Source organism: Aspergillus bombycis, assembly GCF_001792695.1.
Source record: "Aspergillus bombycis strain NRRL26010 chromosome Unknown contig00048, whole genome shotgun sequence".
Classification (NCBI taxonomy): Eukaryota; Fungi; Ascomycota; class Eurotiomycetes; order Eurotiales; family Aspergillaceae; genus Aspergillus; species Aspergillus bombycis.
The window spans coordinates 88,738-116,390 of NW_019170050.1; the positions used below are offsets into that span (position 1 = coordinate 88,738).

General features: G+C 47.8%; 9 protein-coding genes across 9 annotated transcripts; 4 read left to right on the forward strand and 5 right to left on the reverse strand.

The window, feature by feature from the left end:
- Positions 1 to 326: 326 nt before the first annotated feature.
- Positions 327 to 1,630, forward strand: ABOM_007083 (putative DnaJ domain protein; the record flags this gene model as incomplete). The annotated part of the gene is made up of 2 exons (XM_022534212.1): positions 327 to 493; positions 547 to 1,630. The coding sequence occupies 2 exons, from the start codon at positions 327 to 329 to the stop codon at positions 1,628 to 1,630; spliced, it is 1,251 nt and encodes a 416-aa protein (XP_022388675.1).
- Positions 1,631 to 2,143: 513 nt separating this feature from the next.
- On the forward strand, positions 2,144 to 3,631 carry ABOM_007084 (phosphotransferase family protein; the record flags this gene model as incomplete). Its single annotated transcript, XM_022534213.1, has 1 exon — positions 2,144 to 3,631. The coding sequence occupies one exon, from the start codon at positions 2,144 to 2,146 to the stop codon at positions 3,629 to 3,631; it is 1,488 nt and encodes a 495-aa protein (XP_022388678.1).
- Positions 3,632 to 4,088: 457 nt separating this feature from the next.
- On the forward strand, positions 4,089 to 5,017 carry ABOM_007085 (snoRNA-binding rRNA-processing protein IMP3; the record flags this gene model as incomplete). Its single annotated transcript, XM_022534214.1, has 4 exons — positions 4,089 to 4,120; positions 4,317 to 4,421; positions 4,480 to 4,735; positions 4,844 to 5,017. The coding sequence occupies 4 exons, from the start codon at positions 4,089 to 4,091 to the stop codon at positions 5,015 to 5,017; spliced, it is 567 nt and encodes a 188-aa protein (XP_022388696.1).
- A 434-nt stretch (positions 5,018 to 5,451) lies between these two features.
- On the reverse strand, positions 5,452 to 6,654 carry ABOM_007086 (uncharacterized protein; the record flags this gene model as incomplete). Its single annotated transcript, XM_022534215.1, has 1 exon — positions 5,452 to 6,654. One exon carries the CDS (start codon positions 6,652 to 6,654, stop codon positions 5,452 to 5,454), a length of 1,203 nt encoding a protein of 400 aa, XP_022388676.1.
- A 6,534-nt stretch (positions 6,655 to 13,188) lies between these two features.
- ABOM_007087 (allantoate permease family MFS transporter) lies at positions 13,189 to 15,131 on the reverse strand (the record flags this gene model as incomplete). Its single annotated transcript, XM_022534216.1, has 8 exons — positions 13,189 to 13,240; positions 13,299 to 13,479; positions 13,539 to 13,887; positions 13,945 to 14,364; positions 14,417 to 14,477; positions 14,531 to 14,675; positions 14,743 to 14,838; positions 14,891 to 15,131. 8 exons carry the CDS (start codon positions 15,129 to 15,131, stop codon positions 13,189 to 13,191), a joined length of 1,545 nt encoding a protein of 514 aa, XP_022388677.1.
- Positions 15,132 to 16,484: 1,353 nt separating this feature from the next.
- Positions 16,485 to 17,597, forward strand: ABOM_007088 (mitochondrial carrier protein; the record flags this gene model as incomplete). The annotated part of the gene is made up of 3 exons (XM_022534217.1): positions 16,485 to 16,514; positions 16,570 to 16,762; positions 16,831 to 17,597. 3 exons carry the CDS (start codon positions 16,485 to 16,487, stop codon positions 17,595 to 17,597), a joined length of 990 nt encoding a protein of 329 aa, XP_022388639.1.
- A 725-nt stretch (positions 17,598 to 18,322) lies between these two features.
- pyrG (orotidine-5'-phosphate decarboxylase pyrG) lies at positions 18,323 to 19,221 on the reverse strand (the record flags this gene model as incomplete). Its single annotated transcript, XM_022534218.1, has 2 exons — positions 18,323 to 18,999; positions 19,065 to 19,221. The coding sequence occupies 2 exons, from the start codon at positions 19,219 to 19,221 to the stop codon at positions 18,323 to 18,325; spliced, it is 834 nt and encodes a 277-aa protein (XP_022388640.1).
- A 569-nt stretch (positions 19,222 to 19,790) lies between these two features.
- On the reverse strand, positions 19,791 to 22,318 carry ABOM_007090 (ankyrin repeat-containing protein; the record flags this gene model as incomplete). The annotated part of the gene is made up of 4 exons (XM_022534219.1): positions 19,791 to 19,880; positions 19,958 to 20,367; positions 20,436 to 20,733; positions 21,575 to 22,318. The coding sequence occupies 4 exons, from the start codon at positions 22,316 to 22,318 to the stop codon at positions 19,791 to 19,793; spliced, it is 1,542 nt and encodes a 513-aa protein (XP_022388660.1).
- A 2,033-nt stretch (positions 22,319 to 24,351) lies between these two features.
- Positions 24,352 to 27,128, reverse strand: ABOM_007091 (putative diacylglycerol O-acyltransferase (DgaT); the record flags this gene model as incomplete). The annotated part of the gene is made up of 7 exons (XM_022534220.1): positions 24,352 to 24,639; positions 24,746 to 24,881; positions 24,948 to 25,006; positions 25,452 to 25,492; positions 25,683 to 26,685; positions 26,747 to 26,787; positions 26,849 to 27,128. The coding sequence occupies 7 exons, from the start codon at positions 27,126 to 27,128 to the stop codon at positions 24,352 to 24,354; spliced, it is 1,848 nt and encodes a 615-aa protein (XP_022388659.1).
- Between the last annotated feature and the right edge of the window lie 525 nt (positions 27,129 to 27,653).

The window sequence follows — 27,653 nt, forward strand, 5'->3', positions numbered from 1 at the left end:
TTATTTGGTTGACAGCCGATGGACATCTATTTAGTTCAGGACAGCAACAAAGCTCCAATTCCACCACACGCTTTATGAGATCTTTGCTGATCTCAAGGCAAAGTTCACGTGTACTTTATGGAGTGTTTGAGTGTGCTTCTATAGTTCAAAAAGCAAAAAATTAGCGAAATAGCTGCTTTTTCTTTCTCTCGCCTCTTATCTACTTCGAGATACCCACAAGTCGACAAGACTCGCGCACCTCTGATTGCAACGATAAGGCCGCCAACTGATTATCACCAGACGCACACGAGCTGCGCGAACGCAGCTCGTAGAAGATGCTATCCACAATGCGCCTAGCTTGCCTTTTCCTCGCCATTGCACTATGCCTGGTGCAGTTGGTGTTGGCGGCAGAAGACTATTACAAGACTCTAGGTTTAGACAAGTCTGCTTCAGAAAGGGATATTAAAAGGGCATATCGAACATTGAGCAAGAAATACCATCCTGATAAGAACCCGTACGTTTATACCTTACCTCGGAAGTACTAGTACTCTAACGGCAACTATGCAGAGGCGACGAGAACGCACGCGAGAAATTTGTCGAAATCGCAGAGGCATATGACGTACTTTCTACATCTACCACGCGCAAGATCTACGATCAGTATGGACATGAAGGAGTGGAACAACATCGACAGGGAGGCAATGCGGGACGACAGGCGCACGATCCCTTCGACTTGTTTTCGCGATTCTTCGGAGGCGGCGGACACTTCGGCCATGCGCCGGGGCATCGGAGGGGACCAGATATGGAATACAAGATTGGGTTGCCGCTGCGCGATTTCTATAAGGGGAGGGAGGTCACGATTATGTTAGAGAAACAGCAGATCTGCGATGCGTGCGAGGGCACAGGGTCGGCAGATCGTGAGGTTATCACCTGTGATCGGTGCGCGGGACATGGAAGGGTCATCCAGAAACATATGCTGGCACCCGGAATGTTTCAGCAAGTGCAGATGACCTGTGACAAGTGTGGAGGGCAAGGGAAGATTGTCAAGAAGCCTTGTCATGTATGCCATGGACATCGGGTCGTTCGCAGGGAGGTGGAAACAGCGTTTACTGTAGAGCCTGGAATGGGGAAGGGGTCACGGATTGTTTTCGAAAATGAGGCTGACGAAAGTCCCGACTATATTGCTGGTGACCTGGTGCTGATTTTGGATGAGCGGGAACCCGAAGCGGGCGATTATCAGTGGCAGACGGACGGTACCTTCTTCCGAAGGAAGGGTAAGGACTTATTCTGGAGGGAAGCTCTATCACTGCGGGAGGCGTGGATGGGTGAGTGGACCCGCAATATCACTCACTTGGATGGTCACATCGTCCAGCTTGGACGCAAACGTGGCGAGGTCGTGCAGCCCTTGTCTGTGGAAACAGTCAAGGGCGAAGGCATGCCATTCTACTCGGATGGCCATCTCCATGAAAGCCACGACCAAGATGAGGAGCCGGGCAACCTGTATGTGGAGTACAGTGTGATCCTTCCTGACCAGATGGAGAGCGGAATGGAAAAGGAGTTCTTTGCGTTGTGGGAGAAGTGGCGCAAGAAGAACGGGGTCAATCTGGACAAGGAAAGTGGTCGGCCCGAGCCATCAGTGAAGGATGAGTTATGATACATTAATTAAATACACTGCATGAAGCTGTTTGGATGAACTACATGAGTCCGTGGCTTTTGTATATTACTACATACTCCATTAGATTAGACATCGATCTGCAATGATTAAAGCGGTGAAACTCTGCACCAGCTGAACCTTGGCGATATCTTGCGGATCGTGTCGCATATATAAGAAAAATGAAGAAATTGCAATCGTTGATGGTTGTACAGCGGAGTTTTTATCTGGAGTTTCCTGAGAGATGGAAACCTATGCCGGATAATTGATTAGGGTACAGACAAATCAGTCCTTGGCTTAGTTACCCGTGAGTTGTGGATCAATTTGCCCATTCTTCATATGTCTAACACACATCAACGGCCAGGCCTAGCTATATTCTGCACATTATTCACTTTTATTCTTCCTAGAAGAAACGGTTTGCATTGGGAGCATCCATTTTCTTTTGGAATCGCCAGTCACCAACCTTTCGAATCGCTGGCGGGAAATACAAGGTACTTGCCCTAGCCATTCAAACCCATGACACCAAGCTCTCCTATAGAGCAATATGAAGAGGAAGATGTGCTCGGGTCCAGCTCTTCGGACTCCCCAGGACCCGATGAACATGACTTATTCACAGAGGTTATGGAACGTATACAACTGGGTCGTCTCGCCAATTACGCCACCACAATTCGACAAAGCATCCAACACAGCAACCCACAAAGTTCCAGGGCAATCGAAATCAAGCCACCAATATTCGGTTCCTACCATGTGCTCTTTCCGGTGAGATTCCACGACGAAACTCTCTGGCTACTCAAAGTCCCTGCAAATGGGACCCGGGAAAGATTCAAAGCTTCCGATGCTAGAGCCATACGCTCAGAAGCACTGACGATGCGCTTCCTGCGTCGTGAAACTACCATCCCAGTCCCAAATGTTCATGCCTTTAGCGACACATACGATAATGAGCTCCATTGTCCGTTCATTCTTATTGACCACGTTGAGGGAGTCTCACTGTACAAAGTCTGGTTCGATAACGCTTCGCCCAAAGAAATTGTACAGGCGCGACGGATTCGGTGCTTACATGGCCTCGCGGCTGCTATGGCCCAGCTGGACAGATTCTCTTCCAGAACAGGGGGGTCAATGGCTTTCGATGACCAGGGGTTTCCATCAGGCATCGGTCCATTGCGACTAATAGATACTGCAACCATGCGGGAGCGGTTAAGAGCTGGCGACCCCGACCAATCGACAGTCTACTTGGAGATGGGGCCCTTCTCCAAAACAAAAGACTACTACACAGCGCTGCTGGATTGTCGAAGAGAGCCAGATACGACTTTCGAAAGGGGTGTGCTTGGACTTCTCCGATTGTTCATCGACTGGATTCCAGAGCCAAGCGATGAACGGGGCGCGTTCGTTCTGGCCCATCCTGATCTTGATGTTCAGAATGTCCTGGTTTCCCGAGACGGGGCGTTGCAGGCCATCATCGACTGGGACGGGGTGGGGGTTGTCCCACGAAGTGTAGGGAACGAACGATTCCCGAGCTGGTTGACACGAGACTGGGATCCGGCGATATATTGCTGGACTGAAGACATAGAGCGGCGTGCTGAGCCCCTGGGTCTTTGGGAGGATTCACCCGATACGCTGAGATTCTATAGATCTGTATATACTGGATTCATCCAGTCCCATTGGTCATATGATGATCCGGCATGCGCTAACCTAACCACAAGATCTCTCATCCTCAGGAATCTTCTAAACGCCGCGAATGACCCGTATGGTACGGTGGATATCGTGCAGAAGGTCTTCAATACAGTGGTTAACCTTGCCCAGGAGGGCATGTCGACTCGGTCAGATGCGCCTAGTAACGGCAAATGTTGCCAAGAGGAAGAAATAAAGATTAAGGATAGTGAACTTGAGGGCTTCGACTTTTACCATGTTTCATGCGCACTGGACGAGAAAAGACTGAGTGAGCATCATAGAAGACACTTAAAGTTCGGGTTTGACATTCTTTTATCACGAAGTAATACAGTATAATTGGCATCTACCATAGAGATAGTTACCGCTTCTTTTTAGGAGTTCTATCCCGCCTCGTAGTCCATAAGCTCATTCATTGCTACAAGCCCTACCCCAGGATAATCGTGCCATCGCTATACTAGTAACAAGGGAAACACTCCGAAGGTCTGGTATCAAGCCACTTCTTAGGTCCACTAACCAGTAGATCACATCACCTTCATGTTAATAGCATTAAAAGAATAAAATACATCATGGTTTCATAAGGATCTATTAGATCATACCAGTTGATACAACTACCTATTCAGGAATAGTACCAAACATCTCCAAACTTCATGCCTCAGGCAGAAGACCCAAAGCGGTACGCCCCAAAACCAGCAGAACCGCACACCGCCCTCCAATTTTTCCCCAATCAACCAATACAACCACCGCAACAAGAACTCCCCCATATACAAAGGGGAAAAAAAAGAACACTGTCAAAATGGTCCGTCAGCTAAAGTATCACGAAAAGAAGTAAGTCGATCTGCGTGCAGCTCCCGCGATTACTAAACCCCGGGGCGCATGTGTATATCCCGGATCCAGGTTGGAGATACGCAGAACCCTATCTTCAAGTGATCAGATATCATTTTCTTCTGCCTTTATGCTACGACAGAGCGAACCGAAATGAGGTTTCCTATAAAAATAGAAATTGACACATTTGTTAAAACAGACTCCTCCGGAAGGTCGACTTCTACAACTACAAGTCCGACGGCGGCCATCGCGAACACGAAGTCCGTCAGCGGTACTACCTCCAGAATGACCTCGACTATAAGAAGTATGTTCCTCATCGCCTAGTTTCATAAGGATATAAACCCTAACACAATGCTCAAAAGATACAATGCCCTCTGCGGCTCCCTCCGTCAACTAGCGCATAAGCTCTCCCAGCTCGATCCCGATAGCGACCCAACCCGGAAGAAGGTCGAAAGCGAAGTCCTCGATAAACTCTGGCGCATGGGGATTCTGAAACAGAGCCGGGAACAGGGGGCTGGGCTGTCGAGGGTTGAGCGCGAGGTGACGGTTTCTGCGTTCTGTAGACGTCGGTTGGCGGTTATTATGGCGCGGAGCGGGATGGTGGAGAATGTTAAGACGGTTTGTTTTTCCCTTCTTCTTCATTCTTCTTCTTTTGTGGCTCTGGCTGGGGCAATTGGGATATTTCTGTGCTATGTATGTGGACTGTGAGGGCTAATCTGTTTTCAGGCTGTTACTTTCATCGAGCAGGGACATGTGCGTGTTGGAAGTGAGGTCGTGACCGATCCCGCTTATCTGGTGACGAGGAACATGGAAGATTTCGTCACTTGGGTGGATAACAGTAAGATCAAGAGGAACATCATGCAGTATCGGGACAAGTTGGACGATTTCGATATGCTGTGATGGATGGGAGTGGATTGTTAGACAAACTGGGTGTGTGCTTCTGGTCGATACCCTTCACTATGATTTATATTATCTATATGATCTGCATGGCGTTACAAGGTGGCGATATTGGAAAAAAAAGTATCTCTCATTTTCTTATATCAAGGCAATCTGATTAATTTTGATGCAAAATAGATATGAATTCGGTCCAGTCTATGGCTTGTTGGGTATCACAATTTCAAATCTCCCGCCCATGAAAGGGAATAATCAACGACAGTCTCAAGTCTCACGAGAAATCTGTGACACGTGTTCAACACACCTCACGCTGTGAGAGCGTCACAACTCGGAACTTTGGAAAGCTCCAGGCTTTTCTTTTTCTAAAGAATGTTACGCAGCCGGTGGCTGTCATTGTCTAAATGAGAAAGGTAGAGAACCAGCGTGGCGTCATGACTCGGTTATTCGCTCTTTCGACGACTGCTCATTTTAGTCGTCACCAACTTTTGTTTCAGCTTGAGCGCCCGAATAGCATTCATTTTACGTTCCGGGACAGGCTCGTCGGGGAGGTCCATTCGAAACCGTCGGACACTACCCTCGTAGTTTCCTTTGCCGTCCTTTTCTTCAAAGAACGGTGTGCGGTCATGTCCGAACTGGCACCACTTGGGGGCAACCCGGCGCCAGAAGCCCCTTACCCCACTACTGGCACGATCGATCTTTTTGTATTCGCGCCTCCGCGTGGACGGGGACGTCCAGTCAATGACAGTGACCGAGGCCTGGATCGAAGGGATATAACTTTCGTCATGGATGGTGTTGGTGATGGGCGAAGTGTGGAGCAAGGGGCCCTTATGATTGTCTTGATCCGTCAGGTCCTCCCTCACCGTAGAAATTTGGGTCGGGAAGACTGGGGACACCGGGGGTGAACAGGTCTCTGACGAGGTACGGAGCGTGTGTGGCGGACTATCGTGGGTAGTGGGGGGAAGTGAAGTTCTTCTATACTGAGTTGAAATCGTTCGCCCACTGTCTTGAAATAGACGGCAGGATTCCCGGTGCAGGGCCAGAAGATCTTCCCGCTTGGTCTCTAGATCTTTGCTAGGAACCGATGGCGTGAGAGGGGCCGTGACGGTAGCTGCGTGGCGATGAGAATGTAAAGAGCTGTGGCGAGCCGTCTGTGCAGAACGACGAGTGCTTCGAGACGATGAGCGACGATAGTCTCCGGGACTTGTCGATGAGGGCGACGGTGGCGATGAAGTTCGTTTCCGCTTCGGGATGCGAGGGTTGTCGCAAACGGGAGATATTTCTGGTGTGACGCTTGGATCTGTGATGGAAGATACCTCCATACTCAGCCCCATATCGTCGGCGATATCATGAGACACTGGGGAGGTGCATGTATCCACAGTGATTTCAGTGAGTTCCAAGGTGGCTTTTGTATCGGACAAGGCATTCAGGTTATGAGAGGAAATCTCAAGGGATGGAGGGAGCTGGGACCCGGCCAGGCACGATGGAGTCTCCCCGGGGCCTGGACCCAGAGCAGTTGGCGTAATAGTGTGGACTATGTGGAGAGGGCGGTTATTGTTGCTATTATTATGGTGATGGCCGTGCGACAGGCTGTACGGATAGCCGCCGTGGGCATGCGATTGGCGATGGCATGTGATGGCGTTCATGGTTGGCGACAATCACCTGCCGACGAACCAGTGGTCGGGATTGTCGAAAAGAGACAGGAATATCAAGGGAGGCGCAAAAGATCGGGTGGATCAACCGACCATGAGACTCAGTCTCTGACCATCAATACGTGACAATAGGAACAATGGTTCTGACGAGCGAAGTCAGTACTATATACTTCATGCGGGCTCCACCACCCACGGCCTTTTAAACCCCAGAGTATATCACCATGTCTACATACCGGTACAATGAAACATCCTGACGGTCACTCCAGCCCATCAAACTTAAGAGAGAGAAGACATAGGGAATGAACGAGGGCCAAGCGAACAAGAAGGATGGAGGAAGGGTTCAGAGGGAAAGGGAGAGTGAGTCGACCGGAAACAGTTGAATGTCGTTCGCAGGATGCCGGGGCCGACTTATAATAATAATGAAAATAATAATAGTAGTAAGAATACTAGTAGTCAATCCATCAATTATGGGGAGAATGAGTTCGAAGGAAGGATACTAGGCGAAACCGGTTCTTGACCGACGGGGAACTTCCAATCTGTTGCGTGAAAAAAATGAAAAACGAGAGGATACACCGCAGACGATCAGTGGAGAGAATCGGGCACTTTACCCTTTCTCTTCGGGACGAACACGAAGGACAAGAAAGGCAAAACGAAGAGAGGACGAGGGCAAACAAATTGACCCCAATGACTTGACTAGTCTCATAGCCTAGTTGCCCTAGTCAAATCGGCGCTCCTTCCCTTTTGTCAACTCGATACGGAGGGAGGAACTTCAGAATCAATTCAGAAAGAAGAACACTGCGGGGCGGGCCCTCCATCAGGCATCCAGGCAGATTGGATTCCCCTGCAGGTCGAGTCTGGACCTGCAGGTTGACTCCTTGAGGACTCGTTCCTTGTCCCCCTTGCAACAGGCTACTCTTTTTTTTAGTGGGATTCATATTTCTCCTAACTCCAAATAATCTCCTTCGGAATGATAGGCACCCATCTGATGTCATTCCTCTGAACGACATGGACTATCGTGATCAATTATTGACGGCAAGGGGGTTCCTTTACTATGTATGTCATATATTCGAGGTAAATACTGGTAGTCCACACAAGAAGAAAAAGAAAACCGGGATCGAGACCCAAGCATGGGAATTAGACTACAGTCTATAGTGAGCGAACGACCAGTCATCTCGCTGGGAAGGAGAACGAGACATGGGTCATTCCGTTGATGATCTCCCCCCACCATGTGCCCCCGCTGCAACCAATGTCCGCTTCCGCGCCCCACTTGAATGGTGCACTCCCCCATCCTGATCCCTCCCATTGGCCACTTGTTTTCACCGCCAGTCTTTCGCCTGGGAAGGCGGTAACCCACGACAATCTGATCTGCTGGACATGAGCTCGTTTGTTCCAAGGCCTTGTTCGACGACTTGCTCAGCAGGGTGTGAACTTTGAACAATGGGAGATATCAGGTGATGTCATCAGCACACCCCCCCACCACCGTTGGTTGATTCTAGACCGAGTGACATCCGACTACTAGTTAGTGGTAGCATTCCCTGACTCTGCATCTCTCGACGAAGCTGTTTGTTCTCAACGTATTTAGCGCTCAGACTAGGCGACTTTGTACTCGGTAACCGCCCGAAAAGTGGGAATGCACCATTTCAGCCACTCAGGAACATTTTTTGCCCATCTGCAAATACCAGGGAGTACACGTTCACGGACCTCGATGCTCGTCTCCGTGTCGTTTCATGTACACCCAAGACAGACAGACCTCCCTTACTGATCTGAACAGCGATACATTACATACCATGTGAAAGGGAACTATTGATGCGCAAAACACAGCACCACGAGGACTCGACGACTGACTGGCTGATACCCTTTTGGAATTTAGGACCTATCTGCTAATGAAACATTGCATATTGGCCTCTGGCTTCTAGCCCCTATTCCGTTCTTCATACACGGACCACCTTATCGATCACGTCTCCTGAATGTACCCATCCAACCTAGTAGACAATTGCGTGGGAATCCCCCTCCTAGTACCGCGGCTTTAGTATCGTCTGATGTGCATAAAGAATTCCAGTCCATTCAAGGGTTGAGTGAAACATACATACAGTATTCTTTCGCAGATCATGAACTGCAGCGACAATATCCTCGGCCGGTCAACAACTTAAACATGAAATATTATAAGGTTGATCGAAAATAGCGACGTGTATCCATGGAGTAATATTCGGCGGTCAAGTGGCCAAATAGCTAGCTAGTTAGGATTGTGAGCAATGAGATCCATTTGCAGAAGGGAAACTCTTCACTCTTTGGTTCCGCAATATATTCGTAACCTTACGCGGCTAGACCTATAATGCGGTCCCTCATTCTTTTTTTGTACCCCCTCAGCAGTGCTGTGAGGTCCCCCGACTCTGTTTCAATTCCCCTGACATCCGGGGGCTCGCCCGTACAGCCATTGGAAGTGACGAGAAACAATTGGCTGACCTCCCAGATGGCATCTCCCTCCGCTGCTTCATAGACACCTGCGCCAAAAGGTATAATGCGTAAACGCCTTAATGTCTGAGTAGATTGTTTCGAGACGATAAGACTCCAGATCCCTCTAGCAAGGTCTTCATCAGTTGCAGCATTGATCAACGTCTCTCTTAGAAGTGCAGCCCAGCCATTCCCTCTGCTGAGGGAGTCTGACGAGTGATAGCAACCTAGATTTATGACCACGGTATGAATCTGTGGGAATTGACCCATCGCCTTGTATATGCCGCACTCTGGCGGGCGGGCTCTGTTGCTCTTGACTGGAAGCCGAAGCTCTTGAAAATGTGGACAACTACCTGACAGTTCAGTGGTGTCATGACTGTCAAGAAGCAGATATGTGTATCGAGTATACAGACAGGGGTCTTTATGGTTAATATCCCATGGTTCGATCGTGGGGCCTTTCAGCGAGCGGCCATGCTGGACAAGAATACGATGAAGAGACACTCTTCTTCGCAAATTTCGTGATCATAAATATTTTAACGGATTGAAAGCCTGCACTGCGGCTATCATATCTTCGTCATCTGCAGATATGCCTGCATCACGCACCTTCCATAGATCCATTGGCAAGAACAGTCCTTCCAGACCTATCAAGATTGGGGCCGCCTGCCTTAACAATATTGTATTTGAGTGAACAGCTATATCCAGCGACCGAAGCCGAGAAAGATCGACGGCACTGGCCAGTTTCAGCAATGTTTTCTCCCAAGCTCCATACTCCGATAATTTGAATTTGGGAGAAGCCATGGCTTGTCGAGGTAATCCCAAAAGCAAACTATATCTAACCCTCGAGCATGCTTCAGAAAGAGTCGCCCGCAGCCACCCTCCTTCAGCTCTAAGACGACTTGTTGAAGACTAGCACTGTCTCGAAACCTAACTCTGAGAGTTTTATAGAGTATAGGAACCGTTGCATGGTACCAGCTTCGACTTGTCAGGTTAAGGCGGGCCACAGTACCTAAAAGGGTCGGCTGTATCCTAGAGCTCTTTAGTGGAATTCCACAATTATTAAGGTGACCAAAGGAATCACATACAAGGTGACAGATGTGCCGCTTGATCTCGATAGGAAGAATCTCCATGGCAGTCGTATGCCGTATAGAAGGAGAGAGTTAGAGGCCTGGCTATTAGACAACAACCTCGCCGCATCAAACCTGCTCTCTGGGCATAGACCTCAAACAAAGGCTATAGTCCATCCGCCAGTCTTTCAAAGGCAGATTTTCATTCACTAATCTTGACATAGTTTCCGCCCAATCGCAAATACCTTTTGGGTAAGTGAATTACTACCAGAACTGTCTCCCTCGGCCGAAAAAGCAGGATTCGCGCAACATGACGTTCCTACGATGAGTGAATCGGTATTTCGACGAAGGCCTGACCAGGCAACCAGGCAGGTATAAACAGTGAATGCAATCGCCTTCCCAATCAGGTACCAACAATGTTCTCCCATGTCTCGCTAGGGAAGTAGCGGCCAGGTAGCCTGGGGCATAAATACTTCCTCCCCCCGCCCAAAGTTCCCTCTCTTTCTTTCTTTCTTTCTTCTTCTTCATAACACTCCTTCAACTTACCCATCTAGACCAGGCTGCCCAACACACCTCTTCTTATTTCCTTCTTTCTATTAGCTTGTTCTTCGTTTCGATCTTCTATCTCTGGATCCTGTTCTCTCAGTTGCCTGTTTGCCCATCTTTTGATATATTCTTGTCTTCTCTTCTTCTCAACTTTATTTTTCCCTTTTCCTGTATATACATCCTTCCTTCTATCAAACAATCTTTCTTCTAGAGTACCGGGTCGTGGCAGGGTGGGGAAAGAGCAGAGCAAACAGCAGCTAAGAAAAAGCAAAACAGAAGCAAGAACAAGAACAGAAAAATACCTACTCACATCAAATAAATACTGAAAAAAAAATACACTGACACAAATCAACAGGGTACTCCAAACCGGATATGTCTTCATATACGGGCCCTTGGTTGGGTGGTTGGGATGGGCCTGGGTTATCAGGCAGTTATGTGCTGTCTGATAACGAATCTTTTCTATCTTCAAATTCGAGTGAGCTATGCCTTTGTCCGATCTTGTTTGGTTGATGTACTGACTTGGTGATGAAACCGGCTCGAAAATAGGTCTTTGATGTAGGATCCCCCCCTCTTCTCAGAAACAAAGACTGACAGGATCTGTGGATAGCGGAGGATGGTGGCATCTCGCCTTTGCCAACAGGTAAGCAAGCCTCTTCGATGCTTTGTCGTGTGGATCAACCCGGCTAATGTTACTGACAAAGACAAGAAGAGTGAAATTGCTTTTTTCTCTTGCCACTTCACGCTTTCTTGGGGGATAACAACCGCCTTCCACATATCTCTTTCGATGCCTTAAATTTTCTGCGTATGACGGCCCGAATGTTCCAGGACCACTTTGGGGTTTACATGGAGTGCGCTAGGATCTGCTCGCGGATGGGACTGGGATTGATTCGGGTGAAGGAGACGACGGACTTAAGAGGACAAGTGAGAGCAAGGCGAATGCTGTCCGTGAAGCCTACACGGCTAAATGAGACGAAAAGGGGGCGGATCTTCTCAATGTATATACAAAAATGTTATGATTGAATAAGTACTACGGTTTGGCCCTATTCCTTGCTATGTCCCAGCTCTATTCAACAAGTGGCAGTTTAGGCCGGTGACATACCTATTATTCTCCGCTGAGGGAGAAGCACATCAAGGATGTACATGACTCTGCGGAGAAAATGATCTCGTAATTCAAATTTCCCATACTACGATATACACATGCTGGATTCTCTGTGTCTGTGCCATCCGCACCTCAGGCTTACATTAGGCAGGAAATTATGATGCTTTTCTCACCATTCGCTGCACCTTACGAGTTTCTCTTTTGAGCTTGACCAGCTCCTTACTCGCACTCTTGATAGCTTTGCCATATCTAAAGATCATATATACAATAGAACTGAATACAAGGAATCCGTTAAATATATGGCAAAATGACCAGTTTTGGAACTCTACCTGTGCCATCTGGTTTGCCCAGCGATGCTACTATAGGAGCCCTAGTCGAGCCAGTAATCCCTATTTCCCCCTTCACCCAGTTGTTTGTAAATGATGCTAATAGTAATAGATCTCCCTCCTACATCTTCTCAAGAGCACGTCGCGTCGCCTAGAGACGCATATGTCTATTCGCGCTCGGCAAACCCTAACCGAGAAGACTAATCGCCAAGCTGGACTAGCATTCTCATCTGTCATGGCTACCATAGGAGCCATTATCCAAGGGCTAGCGTCCAGCTCCCATACTATCTGCACGGCGAGTCTTTGCGACGGAACGTACAGGTAGCAAGGGCTCATTTCTTATAGTGGACAATACGTTCTTGTCCCAATAGATCCAAAATCCGCTGTGACATTTGGGGTGGGGGGGGGGGGGGGCCGATATTGTTTTGCATTCAGTGACCAAGTACACTAACGGGGCAGAGTGCAAGTAACAAATTCAAAATTTGATTTCTTACGCACGGGCAAAGTGCATGGGTTAACATAAGTATTTAGGGTGTACTCGTGATAGCACTTCATGACCCGAGTATCTATAAGAGTCTCGCTTTGTTACAAAACACCTGCTGCTATGACGCATAATGGGATGTCGAAGGAAGTTCGCGAAGAGAGTGGGACCTACGATGATTTGATTTCCGTTGAGTGTCGGCGTTGAGGATGTAGAGGACTTGAAAATAGATTTGATTGACATGGATCGAGTATATCCGAATGGCTTATTGTCTAGCCCTTGGTCTTTATAGCAGGGGTTAGTTAGGTACCCTCAGGCTTGGAGAAACTGGTGCTTTTGGAGGAGTGGATGCCATAGTCAATTCTTCAATTGAGCTTTTGTCTAGTATACGTATGCAGAGATACCAAGTGGACCTTCTAACAGGCTCTATAGAAAATAGTTGGGATACTGGGAGTCCTTAAAGTCAGGTCATATGGGATAATATGAATGAAGCAATATTCACTGTTTCGAGAGATTTATAGACTGGTCGCTGATGAAGGTCATAAACATGAAAAAGAGGATCTACAACGAATAAAGAAGCTCATGGTTCTCCCAGTCAGTCAGATCCAACCATCTAGACCCCGTTAGCAACCTATACTTCATGATAAAGATAAGATAGGGATGACACTCACTCTTGGTTCTCCAGTCGCACGTACCCCGGGCTCTCCGTGATCTGGGCCTTCTTAGCATTTTGTCTGCTATACCACCACCAGATGAAGGACATAAGAATTAAACAGACGCCCCAGCAGACAATGATCGTAATCTCGGCGGGAACATAGCGAGGGGCATCTTTGGGGCGGAAGACTTGAGGGCCTATACAGAAGATGCTGTTAATTTCTGCTCGTATTTAGGCCATAACGATACAGACATACCGATGATATTTCCGGCACAGTAGCCAATTAAAAATAGTGCAGCGACGGTGGTCTTCTTGGTATAACCGGCGACGTTGGAGGAGACCATCGAGAGCAAGGCCACGAATGGGGTCGGGCTTGCTTGGGTCATGTAGTAGCCGATCAGACGTCCGACGTTGTTTGATAGGGGGAGAGCAACGATGAGGATCATGCCCACTATGGCAGTGATTAGGCCGCCGGTGCTGCAAAGTAGTCGCTGGCCCGTGTATTGGCCGGCGTAACCGTTGAGAACTAGGGCGACAACCTCAACCGCACCGCCGGGAGTACCATACAGGAGACTTTGTTGGGCAGTGTAGCCAAAGCTAGTAATCTGGTGATAATTTAATTAGTCACGGAGTCTTAGTCCAGTACAAAAGGGGGCACTCACCAACTGGTTGAAAAAGTTTGAAATACCACCGTTTGGAATATTGGCGATGAGCGCAAAGAAGAAGAAAGCCCAAGTCATGGGGTCTCGGAGTGCTTCCTTGACCTGGTAGAGCTTGAAGTGCTTGTTTCCGATACCCTGCTGGTTTTCCCTGACACGAGCGACGGCGAGAACACGGTCCTCTTGTTTTAGCCAGCGGGCGTTCAGCTGGTTATCCGGGACTATCCAGAGGAATATAACACCAAGCACAACGGTTAAGAGGCCCGTGCAAAGGAAGACAATCTTCCACGGCGCGATGGCTGAGCCATGCCTTTCTGTGCCAACTGCGATACCATATGCCACAAAGCCGCCTAGGATCTGGCCCCAGCCATTGAAGCTGAACCAGATGTTGACACGGCTACCTTGTTCACTCTTGGTGTACCACTATGCGAGAGATGTCAGAGATTATTATCGTATGTAGGGGCCTGAAACGCACCTGCGAGGTCAAAAGAGCAAAGCCTGGTGTAACAGAGGCTTCGAAGACACCAAGGAAGAAACTAAACAGGGATTGTCAGCCATTGTTGACGATTGTAGCAGGGTGTGGTCTCACCGAATAGCGATGGCCCCGGAATAGTTGCTGACAGCAGCGAAACAACAAAGAATGGCACCCCAAATGATGATGCAAGCCGCAGAGTATTTACCCAAGGGGAGGCGCTGAAGCAATCGGTTGGTGGGGTATTCCCATGCCAGATATCCTGAATTTCAAGCCGTGTCAGTCTAATTGGTAGTATGTTTCCATTATGGGGCCATTGTTTGACGAACCGAAATAAAATAAACTGCCCAGCCATTGATATTCGTCGCCTTTCAGGTTCAGATCCGGCTTGAGACCCATGACACTGGCGTAGGATAGAGTCGTTTCTGTGTAGGGTTAAGTAATGAATGCCGAGGCTAGAGGCGACGAACCACATACTGTCCAAATAGTTCATTCCATAGACAAAACACATGATCGGCATCATATGCCAGTCAATGATTCGTAAAAGTCGCTTATTTGTTGCGGCATCGAGCTCGATAGCTTCGCCATGGAGTTCCTGAAAGGCTTTCAATGCCTCGTCTGCATCCTGGGCATGTTCTTTAAGCTCTGGATCGATGTGCCCCTTGACGTCTTTCTCCACATCGACGGTGACAGGCGGGGAAGTCTTCTCGTCTGCCATTTTTCCCCCCTCTAATACTTTGGTGTGGGAAGGAATAAGAGGGAGGACGAGACCACAGAGGACATCGCCAGGTTACATATGTGCGCCCACCTCCTCATCCGCGGGGGTCGTGGCACTAGAGAATGAAACGATTGTTATCTGAGCTGGCAGATTAGACTTCATCGGCACAACCGCCATCCACAGATAAGCCGCCGATTATCTGGGGTACGCCAACGACTAGTCGTAGCGCGTTCCCTATGACGGCAAGCTTATCGTCCATGGCCAATCCCACGCAAGCACAGCGGGTTCGGTTCCGCGTGAGTTCCGTACGTTGGAGCATCAGAGATGAGGGGGAAAGAGGAGAAGGAACAAGCAAAAGGGATCCGGTGGAAAGGATAGGCGACGGGACGGTTGATCCATTGGATCAGACAGCCGAGTAGTATCTCCATTCAATCACGAGGAGAAAGACCAGTAGCTGAATGAATGGGATGATAAGACAACCACCCCAGTGTGTCCCCTCACTTATCTGGCGGGCAATTCCGTTGCCAAGAGAGCTTACTCTCTCCAGTCTCACTGGTTTGTCGATCTGCATCTGCCAAGCGGAGGAGAGAAGTCACCGAGATAGGGAAGAGTAAATACTAGTAAATACTACCTCGTACTTTGTCCACGAGGCTAAGCACGTCGGCTTTCAATTTTAGAGCCGACAAACATGGGGAGATTACTAACCTGACATCATAGTTAGTTAGTTCTAACTAGTATATGGTTTCTTCTTTTGCCCCTGAAATTATTTGTACTATCTTCAACATTTTAAGCTTATCAGCTAAACTGGGATATTCATATCTCCAGATCAATATCTCCTTATCATCCTGACATCCACTTACTAAAGTGATTGCAGTGGACCTTTCCGGAGTATGTCTTTCCCCGTAAATGAGCTTTATCGATAACAGACCACTACGATGCAGTTATCAAGTTATCAATGATTTATGAGCACGTGTTCACTACCCCCGCTAAGAACCCGACAGCTTTGATGCTTATACTATTTACATCGGATGTATATATACCTCTACGACAGAAATCGATATGTTTCAATCGGTCAGCAAAGACCAACGTGAAAGATGTCCAGTGATGATATTGTTATATTGTTGGAAAAAGTCCTCGGGACGGTTCCCGCGGAGCCCGGAATAAACTCATCCAATACTGAAAAAGCTTCGCGGCCTGGCATCACTTCTCGTTTCCCCTACGTTGCTATAATCTTATATGGCACCTGACTGTGACCTGTCTCAGAGTGTAAGAGCCTTTAAAGCCGCATAAGGTGATGTCTGCCAACACAGGAACAAGTAAATTCAACGATTGAACATCCTCACGGCAGCCAATATGTCCGCCGAGCCACTGAGTATATTACTGGTAAATATATCCTTACCTCCTTGGACAGACAGCATATATTAACTTGGGGAACTAGGCAAGCACAGCCGCATCCCTTTCACTAGATCTATTCATTCATCCCTTGGATACGATCAAAACCCGCATCCAGTCTCGCGAATATTCGCAGTTCCTGAGAGCCAACACAGGAACCAGCATATGGAGACACCCTGAGATATTCCGCGGCCTTTACCAAGGCATCGCAAGCGTAACCGCTGCCTCTTTCCCCACAGGTTGGTGCTCCTCAACATCCCTCCTACCCAAACCCTATCCAAGGAGCAAAAGATTAACGGGTCAAAAGCTGGTGCATTCTTCATCACGTACGAGTACGCACAGTCAGGGCTCCAACTCATACATCAAAGGCTTGGGACGCATGAGTCTAGCTCGGCTCGGCTCTTTTCCGATTTTTGTGCAGCCTCCGTTGCGGATCTTGCTGCTTGTGCAGTCTTTGCCCCGGCCGATGCATTGAAACACAACGCACAGATGATCCAATCACATCAACCAGATGCATCACCACGCGTAGGTGGGGTAGCCCAGAAAGCAACACGGCTGGCTTTCAAGAAGTTTATCAACCCTAAACAGCTTTGGAACGGATATCCTGCTCTTGTAGCGCATAGTTTGCCAATGTCGGCGATTCAGATGCCTCTGTACGAAGCTCTTCGGTGTCGTATTTTTGAATATAGATTCGGAGCCCGAGAGGAGGGTTCAGAAAGACTAAGAGATTATGGAAGGAAACAGGCCCATTTGACAATTGGAGAGGCTGCTGGTACAGCCGCGATAAGTGCTGCAGTGTCAGGATGTATAGCCAGCGTCCTAACAGCACCCATGGATATGGTCCGGACACGAATCATGCTCGATGCTGCAGACACAACCGCGCCGCAGAAGAAAAGGATGATCAATGCCGTACGGGAGATTATACGAACAGATGGCCCAAGGGGCCTATTCCGAGGGTGCGCGGTAAACACATTTATGGCAGCTATCGGGTCAGGATTATACTTTGGTCTCTACGAAAGCGCCAAATGGTGGCTACGCTCTGACTCGATGGACAGCCGGGTCATGTTGGACTAGGAGGTGATGGGAAATCTTGTACTATGTAATTGTGATAGTTTGTACGATAGTGGCCGACTGTACATTAATGATACCCCACTCTAACAAAATAAACTACCCTTCAGTAGCACCTTCAGGGAAAACCGGGTCTGAGCTACAAGTATCTATGGGCTGCGCAAAGTGCGAACTTTCAGGCTATGTGAGTCCACCTCTGAACCCCTTTACTGTAATTTAGGTGGATGTGTGCACAATTAGTTGATGCTTCCTTCCTGTGGCCTGCCCATTTTGAGAGGCTTTTACAAAATTTAATATGAGGCGAGTAAGTGAAGTACCAATTATATATCAACTGCCTTTGAACCCGCCTATGAATTGTGGGCAACTACAAGATATTCGACCAGAGCGGATCCACTACTACTAGTACTAGTACTTAGCCCTTGTTTAAACCGATTGCAACCTATTACCGTAAGGGGTGGTCCAGACAATGATTACGTAGGATAGCCTTTAGACACACCGGTACAAACTCTCATCTATACTAGAAGAAGTTGTGATTGATAAAACGACCCTTCCTGACTCTGACCTTGGATTTGTCCATATATCGAGGCAGGCGTCTTATTCATAGGGAGAGGGTATCTCTTAGCATCGGTCTGTCCTAGATACATAGCGGTTATTTCCAGTGTTGAATTTATTATTCGCATCATACTTGTGACATATTGCCATTTAAGGACCACGTATCAGCTGCACCCTCTTTATTGCGCACCAACACGCTTCAGGTATGCAGCCCATCCCTCCTTCTGGTACCGCTGCGCCGCCTCCACGGGATCAGCAGCAGCATAAATTCCTCGGCCAGCAATGATAAAGTCGGCACCGCGTCCAACAGCCGACTCAGGAGTCTGATACTGCTGTCCCAGCTTGTCTCCCTTCGAGGAGAGGTTGACACCTGTCGTGAAGACGACGAAGTCCTCATCCTCCGAAGGCGAGCTAACTTCAGACTGAACCTCGCCCAGGTGACGAGTCGAGACGAATCCCATCACAAACTTCTTATACTTCCGAGCATAGTCAACCGAAGAAGTAGTATATTGGCCGGTAGCCAAAGATCCCTTGGACGTCATCTCCGCAAGGATCAAAAGGCCCCTCTCGGAGCCGTAGGGGAAGTCCTCGGCCGATGCAGTCTGGGCCAGAGCCTCGACGATACCCTCACCAGGCAGAATACTGCAGTTGATGATGTGGGCCCACTCGGAGATGCGCAGAGTGCCACCATGGTACTGCTTCTGGACTGTGTTACCGATGTCGATGAACTTGCGATCTTCGAAGATGAGGAAATTGTGCTTCTCCGCAAGGGCCTTCAGACCGGTGATGGTTTCTTCGCTGAAGTCCGAAAGGATATCGATGTGAGTCTTGATCACGGCAATGTACGGGCCGAGTCCTGTTATGCATTCCACCATTAACCATTACTAGATCATATGAAAGTGGCATCCCCGGTGCGCATACGGTCAGCCAAATCCAGCAGCTCTTTGGTGGTGGTCACGTCGGCCGAAACGGTGACATTGGTTTTCTTGGCCTCGGCAACCTCGAAGAGCTTCTTTACGAGGGCATTGGGATGCTTGCTAGCGCGTGCGCTGTAGGTCAATTGCGACTTGGAAGACATATTGGCGATGGAGGGGTAGCGCGGGGTTCTGCAGCTATTGTATAAATGAGCACTTAGTGGCTGGAACTGGCGTATTCAACAGACTAGTACTTCAAGGTTTCAGTAAGCAGATGAAATAATCAGGACTTCTAATGACTAACTCAAATTGTGGAATGAACGGTAAATACAGACTGTACGATAATCGCCGCGAAAAATTAAAATGGATCTACTCCGTATGGAGGGGCGCCATGCACTAGCCACACATTCCGCCGCCTGTGGGGTGAGCCACATGCCTCATCTGGACCAAACACATCAGCGTAGTCACATGCAGATAAGATTAGGGCCTATCCTTAGGGTACCGTCCGCGCGGGGGATCACTCGACGCAAAGATACAGAATTGTCGTAGATTCCCATATTAATTCAAAAATCATAAACTAGCCTAACTAAGGAGCTGCTACAGTTTAAACCATCTGAGACCTCACCCTCTATCATACAGCAGCTATCTGCGAAATTCATATCTATATGACATGCAACTAATCTATAACAAGACAGTCGATTCGTCGTGGAGCTTGGTGGCCATGCCTGGCATTTTATGCTTGCTTTTTATATCCTTTTAGGGACAAAGCAATAAGCCCAACTCTATCGGCCATAATAATATCAATACCAGCAGCGGCTTGGGCCTGCAATGTTTTATCAGCTATTAAGCAATTTCCATATCGCAATTTGAAGGCACTGGAATTAGCTTGGATACACTTACCTTCGCATTCTCTGGTGTATTGTTCTGAGATCCATAGGATCCACAGATCAACCCTGATCGTTGAACATATCTGACAAGCCTAGGACACATTACCAGCGCCTCGGACGCAAAGACAAGACCAGATAAATTCCACCTCTTGGCAAATCGAACGGCGGACTGTATGCTGGCGGCCCTCATTTCTCGATCCGTAACCGGAGGTTTGCCGGCATTAGTGATGAACATCACAGGGTACGTCTGTTGTTTGATGGCCAATAACATGCATATCTCGGGGGTAAATGAGGATAGTATAATGGCCCGTTTCTGGTTGCCATAAGACAAGAGTTTCTCAAGCGCTTTGTCGATGAAGGTGTTAATTTCAATGGCCACGGGTGCTACACCTGCATCTACCGCTTCATGAAGCCTGGGGTACTCTTCATTTGGATGCTATTAGTCTCACCTCTCACGAATCGAGAACCATTGGTGACATCATTTAACATACTTATCTCGATATTGAAGCTGATTGACTCAGGCAGCTCTTCAAGAAGTTCTCCCAGTGTCGTGAAAGAGTCTTGGATAAAATCACCTCTGGTATTAGGCTTGAATCCCTTGTTGAGAAAGTCTACTGTATACTTCATTCTATCACGAATTTCCCTAGTTCCACTCTCGTGCCCTTTAGTTAATGATCGAGATCGTCGCTTAGCCGAGATATTCTGGGTGGTCATAGGCGGTGCATTCGCTTCTCCAAGTACAGATACTGGATCTCCTCGTGGCGACTGGATATTGCTTGCGTGCATGAACTTCGACGGGTGAGAATCAGTTCAAATTAAGCCTAGGGATACTAACCTGATCAAGATTTAAGTCATGAATAGATATATCGGTTCCTGACTCGCTCAGAGAAAAGTCATGGTATATGACAGGCACGAGATCCCTTGTTAACTGTACATCTGAATAAACTTTAGTACACACGCAAGGCACGATTAGTGAGATATTGTATTACCAAACTACCATAGCTATTAGTCGCGTTCGCTTCACATTTTAGCAAGTCATCCTCTTACCTCAACAACTGTGGCGCCTTGCTTTGAAGCCAAAAGAAATGACTATATCCCATGTTAGGTAGGTAAGTATTTGGTTTCACAGGTTCTAAAAGTGTTGCGTACCTCTATAGTATTTTCTCCTATCTGGAGATAGCTGCGGCTGGCTGTGTTTTGTCCAAGTCCTGACTACACGTTACTGGTCTGCTATAGAGGAGGAAGTAATAATATAGCACATACCTCTATGACCAACTAGCTGTACGCCTTCTTCAGTGACGGGAGGCCTGACCAAGGGACCCGCACGGTGGGATATTGGTTTACAGACAACGAAAGTAAAAGTGACATTCCCCAGAATATCAAGTGTATCTTTCTCAAGTATAGGAACGGTACGTTCTCGGGTAAGGCTTTCACGGTTTTCCCCAAAATAATCGCTGGGGCTTCCTATCAAAGCCGTACCACCCCCCCAAAGACTACGCTCCTTTGTCAGTGTAGAGCTAGCGTGGAATAACTTGAAGGATATCCAGGCTCTGTCTGGATCTGTAACTGGAAAAACAAAAGGTTCGTTGGTCATATCAGTCAATATAGGTAGTTCTATAAGCTGGCTTACGCTTTCCCTCTCCGAGATTGAAATTTCCATCAAGAAGCCAGCATTCATAAAGATTAGCTCCTTCGGAGTGTGATCTCTCAGTTCAACAGCCTTTACCTTTTTTCCAGTTTGTAAAACACCCAAATTGATGACCAGGCAGTGACAATCAGTTCTAAACGGGATAGTGGTTTGACAAATTGGCTGTTTAAGTGTGCTAGCAGGCCCACCGAGAGGATCCTCAGTACCCAATGAAGTGAGCATCCCAGCTAAAGCTAGATGGCCTCTTACTGCGGCATGCTCTTTAGCAGTCCACCCGGAATAATCACGAATGTCCTGTTTTGCTGCCGCATTCAAGAGAAGTTTGGCCACGGCGTGGTGACCCTCCACGCATGCAATGAATAAAGGAGTCCATCCATGCACAGTCTCTGGGATATCAAGATCTGGGCACCTACCATGCTTAAGGAGTATATCCACATACCCTTCATTTCCACTGCGAGCCGCAACATAAAGAGCTGTCTCTCCATGACTAGGTTTTCCATGAAAATATTGGGAAAACTTGGCAAACAGGCGGACTATGTCATCATATTGATATTTGATTGCAATGACAAGAAGATCATTTAGAATATTGATTAAGTCGTAGTTCCTTGCTTCGTCACTTGTTGGCTTCATTGGCTCGAAAGCTTTTAGGAAAACCTTTGTGACCAGTGCATGGTTGTTGATCACTGCGTAGTGCAGTGGCGTATATCGTTGAGAGTCCAACGACATGATGAGGCGTGCGGGGTACTCCTGACCTGACTTTTGAGACAAGTCCAATATTAATTCACAGATACCTGGCAAGCCGTAAATTGCACCGTAATGGAGTGGAAGACGCCCAAAAACATCCTGTTCCAATAAAAATGCCCTTTCCGCTGAGCGCAAGTTGCTCAACGGCCAAGGAGAACAAGTTACTCTCGGGCTTACCACAAGGGTATTTAGAGCTGCATTGAGAGCACATCCTTGATGTAGTGTGCTCTTCAGAAGTTTGTTGTTGACCAAGAATTATGATCATTTGGTTCAATATCTTGTGGTCTAGCGTAATATGATATCGGGGAAATCCTTCTGAGAGCAAAAAGGTGGCAGCCCGCTTAGAACGACAGACCACTGAGCGCCTTGTTAAATCACGGACAATTTCCTGGAAGCGCGGTCTCGTTGTGGCGTTACACGTGTACGTCTGTTCTAGCACTTTGGATAATTCTGGGACATCATCATCTATCACAGCGCGGTTCAAAGCTCTGACTGGGCCATTGAGAATGGAACTGTGACTGAAGACATCTTCCAGACAAGCTTTGGTGTTTGAATGGAGCTTCATATCAGAGCGGATTTGGATGAAGCTCTCCATCAGTTTGTTCAGACTTCCGGCATGCTTCAACCATGATGCATCCCGATCAGCCTCCAACTTGATCCACTCCACTTTATGGCTTCCATGAGTCCGCCCGGTCGAGCTGTAAAGCTTCTCGAGCTTAGCATATACCCTCCGGATTGCTTCTTTGTTGACTCGATAAAACCATTGCAACTTTTCTGAATCCTTACGAAGCTCTAGCACTGCTTTGAGGATGTTCTCTAGCTCGTAGCAGTTTGAGTCTCCTGTTCTTATCAAAGTGTCTGTTTCAGGAGCCAATCTTTTGAGAAGCTCCTCGCCCCTTTGCCTCAGGAGATCATAGTTCTCGTGATGAAACTGGCTGAAGGAATGGATACTACATTTAAGATAGTTATATGCGTCTTCAGCAAATGTTAATAATGCTCCTAGGGAACAGATGATAGTAACGGACCTGTAAAATCCGGTTGCTTTTCTGTGCAGTCGACTGTTCTGATAGCCGTCTTCAACAGCCTTTTCAGTAAGGGATAAGGCACATAATATGGCGCCCACTCCGGCACCTGGTATTGATGGTAATTTAGTCCGAATCGCATTATCACTTGGGGTAAAGCAGAGCACTAGGCAATGTAGAGATCCAGCTAACGAAAAATGAAGTTACATGTGAACCATTACCATCTCGGTAACTTGATAGAATCACATGCGTTACTGTGGGCCGCAAGAGCTTTAAAGAAAGGGATACGGTAGCTCAGGAAGTGGGCTGCTTTAGTAGCTGCGGTGGCGTTTATATATAAAGAAATCGACTAGGGTACCCCTGTCATTTACCGGATTGGATAACCTCAGCGCTATCCCGTGCAACTTTCTGCCATGTTTAGATCGGAACTACTCGTACTGCGCTGGTAGTAGCTTCAATGTCATTGCCCTACATGATGAGTAGTGAGCCCTTCATCTTTCGTAGATATAGACCATTCTTAGGTAGCACTATCGCACTTATCCCACAAGTGTACCAAGCGGATACTTGATAATCAGATTTACTGCTGAGTTTCTCGAGAGCTACCTCGAGGCTCCCTTACCAAGCCCTAAGACATCTAACTTCGCGGTGGCTCAGATTACCAGGGCATAGGAAGAATAGGAGATTTGGATGAAAACTAAGATATATTAGATACCACTAAGGTTGAAGATGTAACAAGAGCTATATAATTTATTAGAGTCAGGAATCCATAAGAGAACTAGATTATATATCGTAAGGATTGTTTTCAGAGTTGCGATGGATATAACTTCGACAGATTATCAACATATAGTCAGTCGTGTCTTCCGAGATTTTAAAATTCTCTTTAATTTGCTTAAGATATACAATGGCAAGTTTCGAGACCTATTTTACCAAGAGTAAACAAGTACAAAATTGTCCAAAATCGCGATGAATCCGTCACTTGGAAATAGTTTGTCTTCAGAAAGAGATTAAATCCCTTCCAACGCCGAATACACTCAGCCCCCACAAAGCACCCTGCACCAACCAGAAAAATCCTCCAAGAAACCTTCCCTTACCCTGCGGCTTGCCCGAGTACACGTAGCCGTACAAGAAGAGCGAGCGAGCCACGAGCCAGACGGCGCCAAGAGCCGTAGCCAGCAGGGGGTATTTCAGACCCGCAACGAGAGTAAAGAGCATGGTCTGGGGAGCATTTTCCAGGAAGTTGGCGTGTGCGCGCTGAGCGCAGTTGAATTGTTCGGCTTTAGCCTGCCGGGGCATATTCTGTTAGCTCATATCGAGGTTGCTTATGTCTACGACAATTTATTCCAAAAGTCGTGGTAAGTAGGACGCTGAGGGAGAGTGGAGGTCTCACATTCGACTTGCACTGTTCGATAGTCGCATAGGTGTGAGGGTAGGGGACCTTGGCTTCCTTGCGATTGCTTGTCACAACAGTTCCATGGATAAAGCTGAGCACAGGAATAGCTCCAAGCGCGACGCCAATAACGGCACTGGACGCTCACAGTTAGTCAAAAGATCATTGGTCTTGGTGCTGTCTGGATGGGGGATAAATTTACCCGTAGTTGTCGGGGACGATTATCGCGACCATTATGAAGAGTAAACTAAATATTACAGACTGTGGATTGATCGTTTGGGTGCTTCTTGTGGTGCCGTGGGATCTAGAAATACAAATACTGTCGATTTCTTTGACGTCAGGAAACCTCGGAAGAGTTGAGTTCCATCCGGAGTCCCGACGCACCGACAGCCGTATTTCACATTGCTCACTAATCACTTGGGGCTGTTCTTCGTAGGCTCTACAACACGAGGTGATCTATAACATTGGCTCTCAGTTACAGATTGACAACCAATTAAAGTACATTACAAACGAAGGCATCTATACGAGATACGTGTACTTTCCCGTCACACTCTGCCGAGAGATTCCGAGAACAATTCGCTAAGGGATGATAACTACTCTGGCTATTTGAGAAACGGTGGGTGACTGAGCATTTCATCTATCATTGTTATACATGTGTACTATAAGATAAGATCATCCCTGAGTCATTTTGCTGACGCTGCCATACTTCGCCTGCCAAGCGAAGAAATACAGCAGTGCCCCCAACGGCTGTCCAACCACGCAAAAGCTAACCCAAAATATTGAGTTCCCAATTACTTTCCCCGAAGGATCTTTCATCTTTTCTAATGGGGCGGTGGCGGCGATCAGCGGGAGTTGGAACAACATTCCTACGAGGGCGACACCTTGTTATCGGTTAGCTTGGAACAATCATTCACAGGGCATGCGCGATTCTCCGTACCTATCATATTATGCGTAGGGATCCCCACAAGCAGTTCGTGCAGAAGAGCCGAAACTAGAAAGACAACAGTGCTTGCCATCAAAGGACTGTACCCCCGCCCAATTAGAGGCGAATACACATGCCTCTTCATGAAGAGATAGACCGGCCTGTTCCAAGATCGCCAGTACATACCAAGACTGGAGCTGTTCCACCAGTCGAGATAGAACTCTCGGTCTCCAAACCGCAGCACTTCAGCCAGGGCATTCAAGAATGATTGGAAAAGAGCAAAGAACCCAGCGAGCCAAATAATAAGGGAGATGGTAGATAGCTTCATCACGCGCTCAAAAATGGAAGCAATGTCCATGACAGCGATCTTGTCAATAGAATTTCGCAGGACAGGGGCAGCGTACTGGGCTGAGAGAAGCCATATGAATATCGACAAGCTTACAAACTCGAACATGCGCTTGCCCACAAACCACCATCGGATTTTGGGTGACCTGGGGTAAACCGGCTGATAAACCAGCGTAGGTGCCAACCAAAAGTACACCAAGTTCCCAAGTGTAATGTTCCGTGGATAAGGGCATGAAGAGTAGATCTCGGGAAGGGCGGACTCCGCGGATGGATTAAGCATCGCTTCGCGAAGATCACGATTGGTGAACGCGTAGGACCAATTTTTGAGCGCTACAATGATGGCATGAACTTCGCAGAGCGTCCCGATCCCCGGATGATGGATGTAATAATAAACGACATAGCTCGTCACCGCAAGATTCAGCAAGGTGTTGAGGATATGAAATGATAGGGCGAACCGCCAAATCGTCCGGAATTCGCGTTGTTCACGTTCGCCCTCCTCAGCTGATTTGTCTTTCTTCTTTCGGCCAACAGTCTCTTTGACCCTCCCTGCTACAGCCAATTCTAGTATGTATGCAATAAACAGCTGACAAGGAACAATGACAAAGAGCATTGAGCCAAGGACGACATCTTGTTTCCGGTAGTCATGGCATCTAATGCAGATGAGGACACCATACTATGCGATAAAACGTTCAGCTCTGTCCACAATAAATACTTAGTTCTACGATACCACTTACTTTCATAGAATTCTCGATAATTAAACGGAGATTCATCGCCACTAATCCAAGGGGGAATATCAGCTTCAGATCGCCAAGTTACCTTGAAGAAAAACATCGTACCCAGGACAATCACCATCAGGTTCCGGAACCCGAGGAAACTAGTCGGAACATTGGATTCTCGGCTTAGGCTTGAGTGTTGCGACTTTGAATGGTAGGCTGCCACATGCCGATACTTGCTTCTCCTTTTCCCCTTGGGCACTTCGCTAGCCTCACCCGTGGGAAGCGAAGTTTTGGTGTGAGAAGAGCCGTTGATGACTTTCGAAGATGAGGACGAAGCCGCGCCGCGGATATTAACATCGCTGCTTGACGCAGATGCCTTATCTGTAACGGCCATCTTCATATAATCTTGGAGGAACCCGGCAGCAATCCACAATGATCACAGGATGACCGAAATCCAAAAATAAAAATAAAACCACGAAAGGGTTGGTGAAGCCGCGTGGAAACGACAGGGTTGATTGAATATGAGGTCAATTGCGGGGACAGCTTTGAATACAGGATAACAATCCCAGCGGCCGGACCAGAGAAGAGTTGATCATGACAGGGTAATTGAGGGTATTTATAGCATGAGAACAATGAGACAAGCCAGGAGCAGCGCAGCGGGGCTGGCAAGGACGCATTGCAACGGTGTTTAAAGCAAAGGCCTCTGAGGCGACCGGGGGTTGAGAGAGCCGTTTGGTGCTAATCATCACTTGCTCTGCCGCTTAGTGTCCCGCGGCCAATGATCATCACCGCCATGCGCTCGGCCCAAAGTCAAGTTACTTTTGCTCCCCATTCAAATCATCGACCACGTTCACGACGAGAATCCATCCACTCTACCAGCCGCATGCACGCTATGGAAAGACCGTTCTAGCTGAAAACCCTGTAA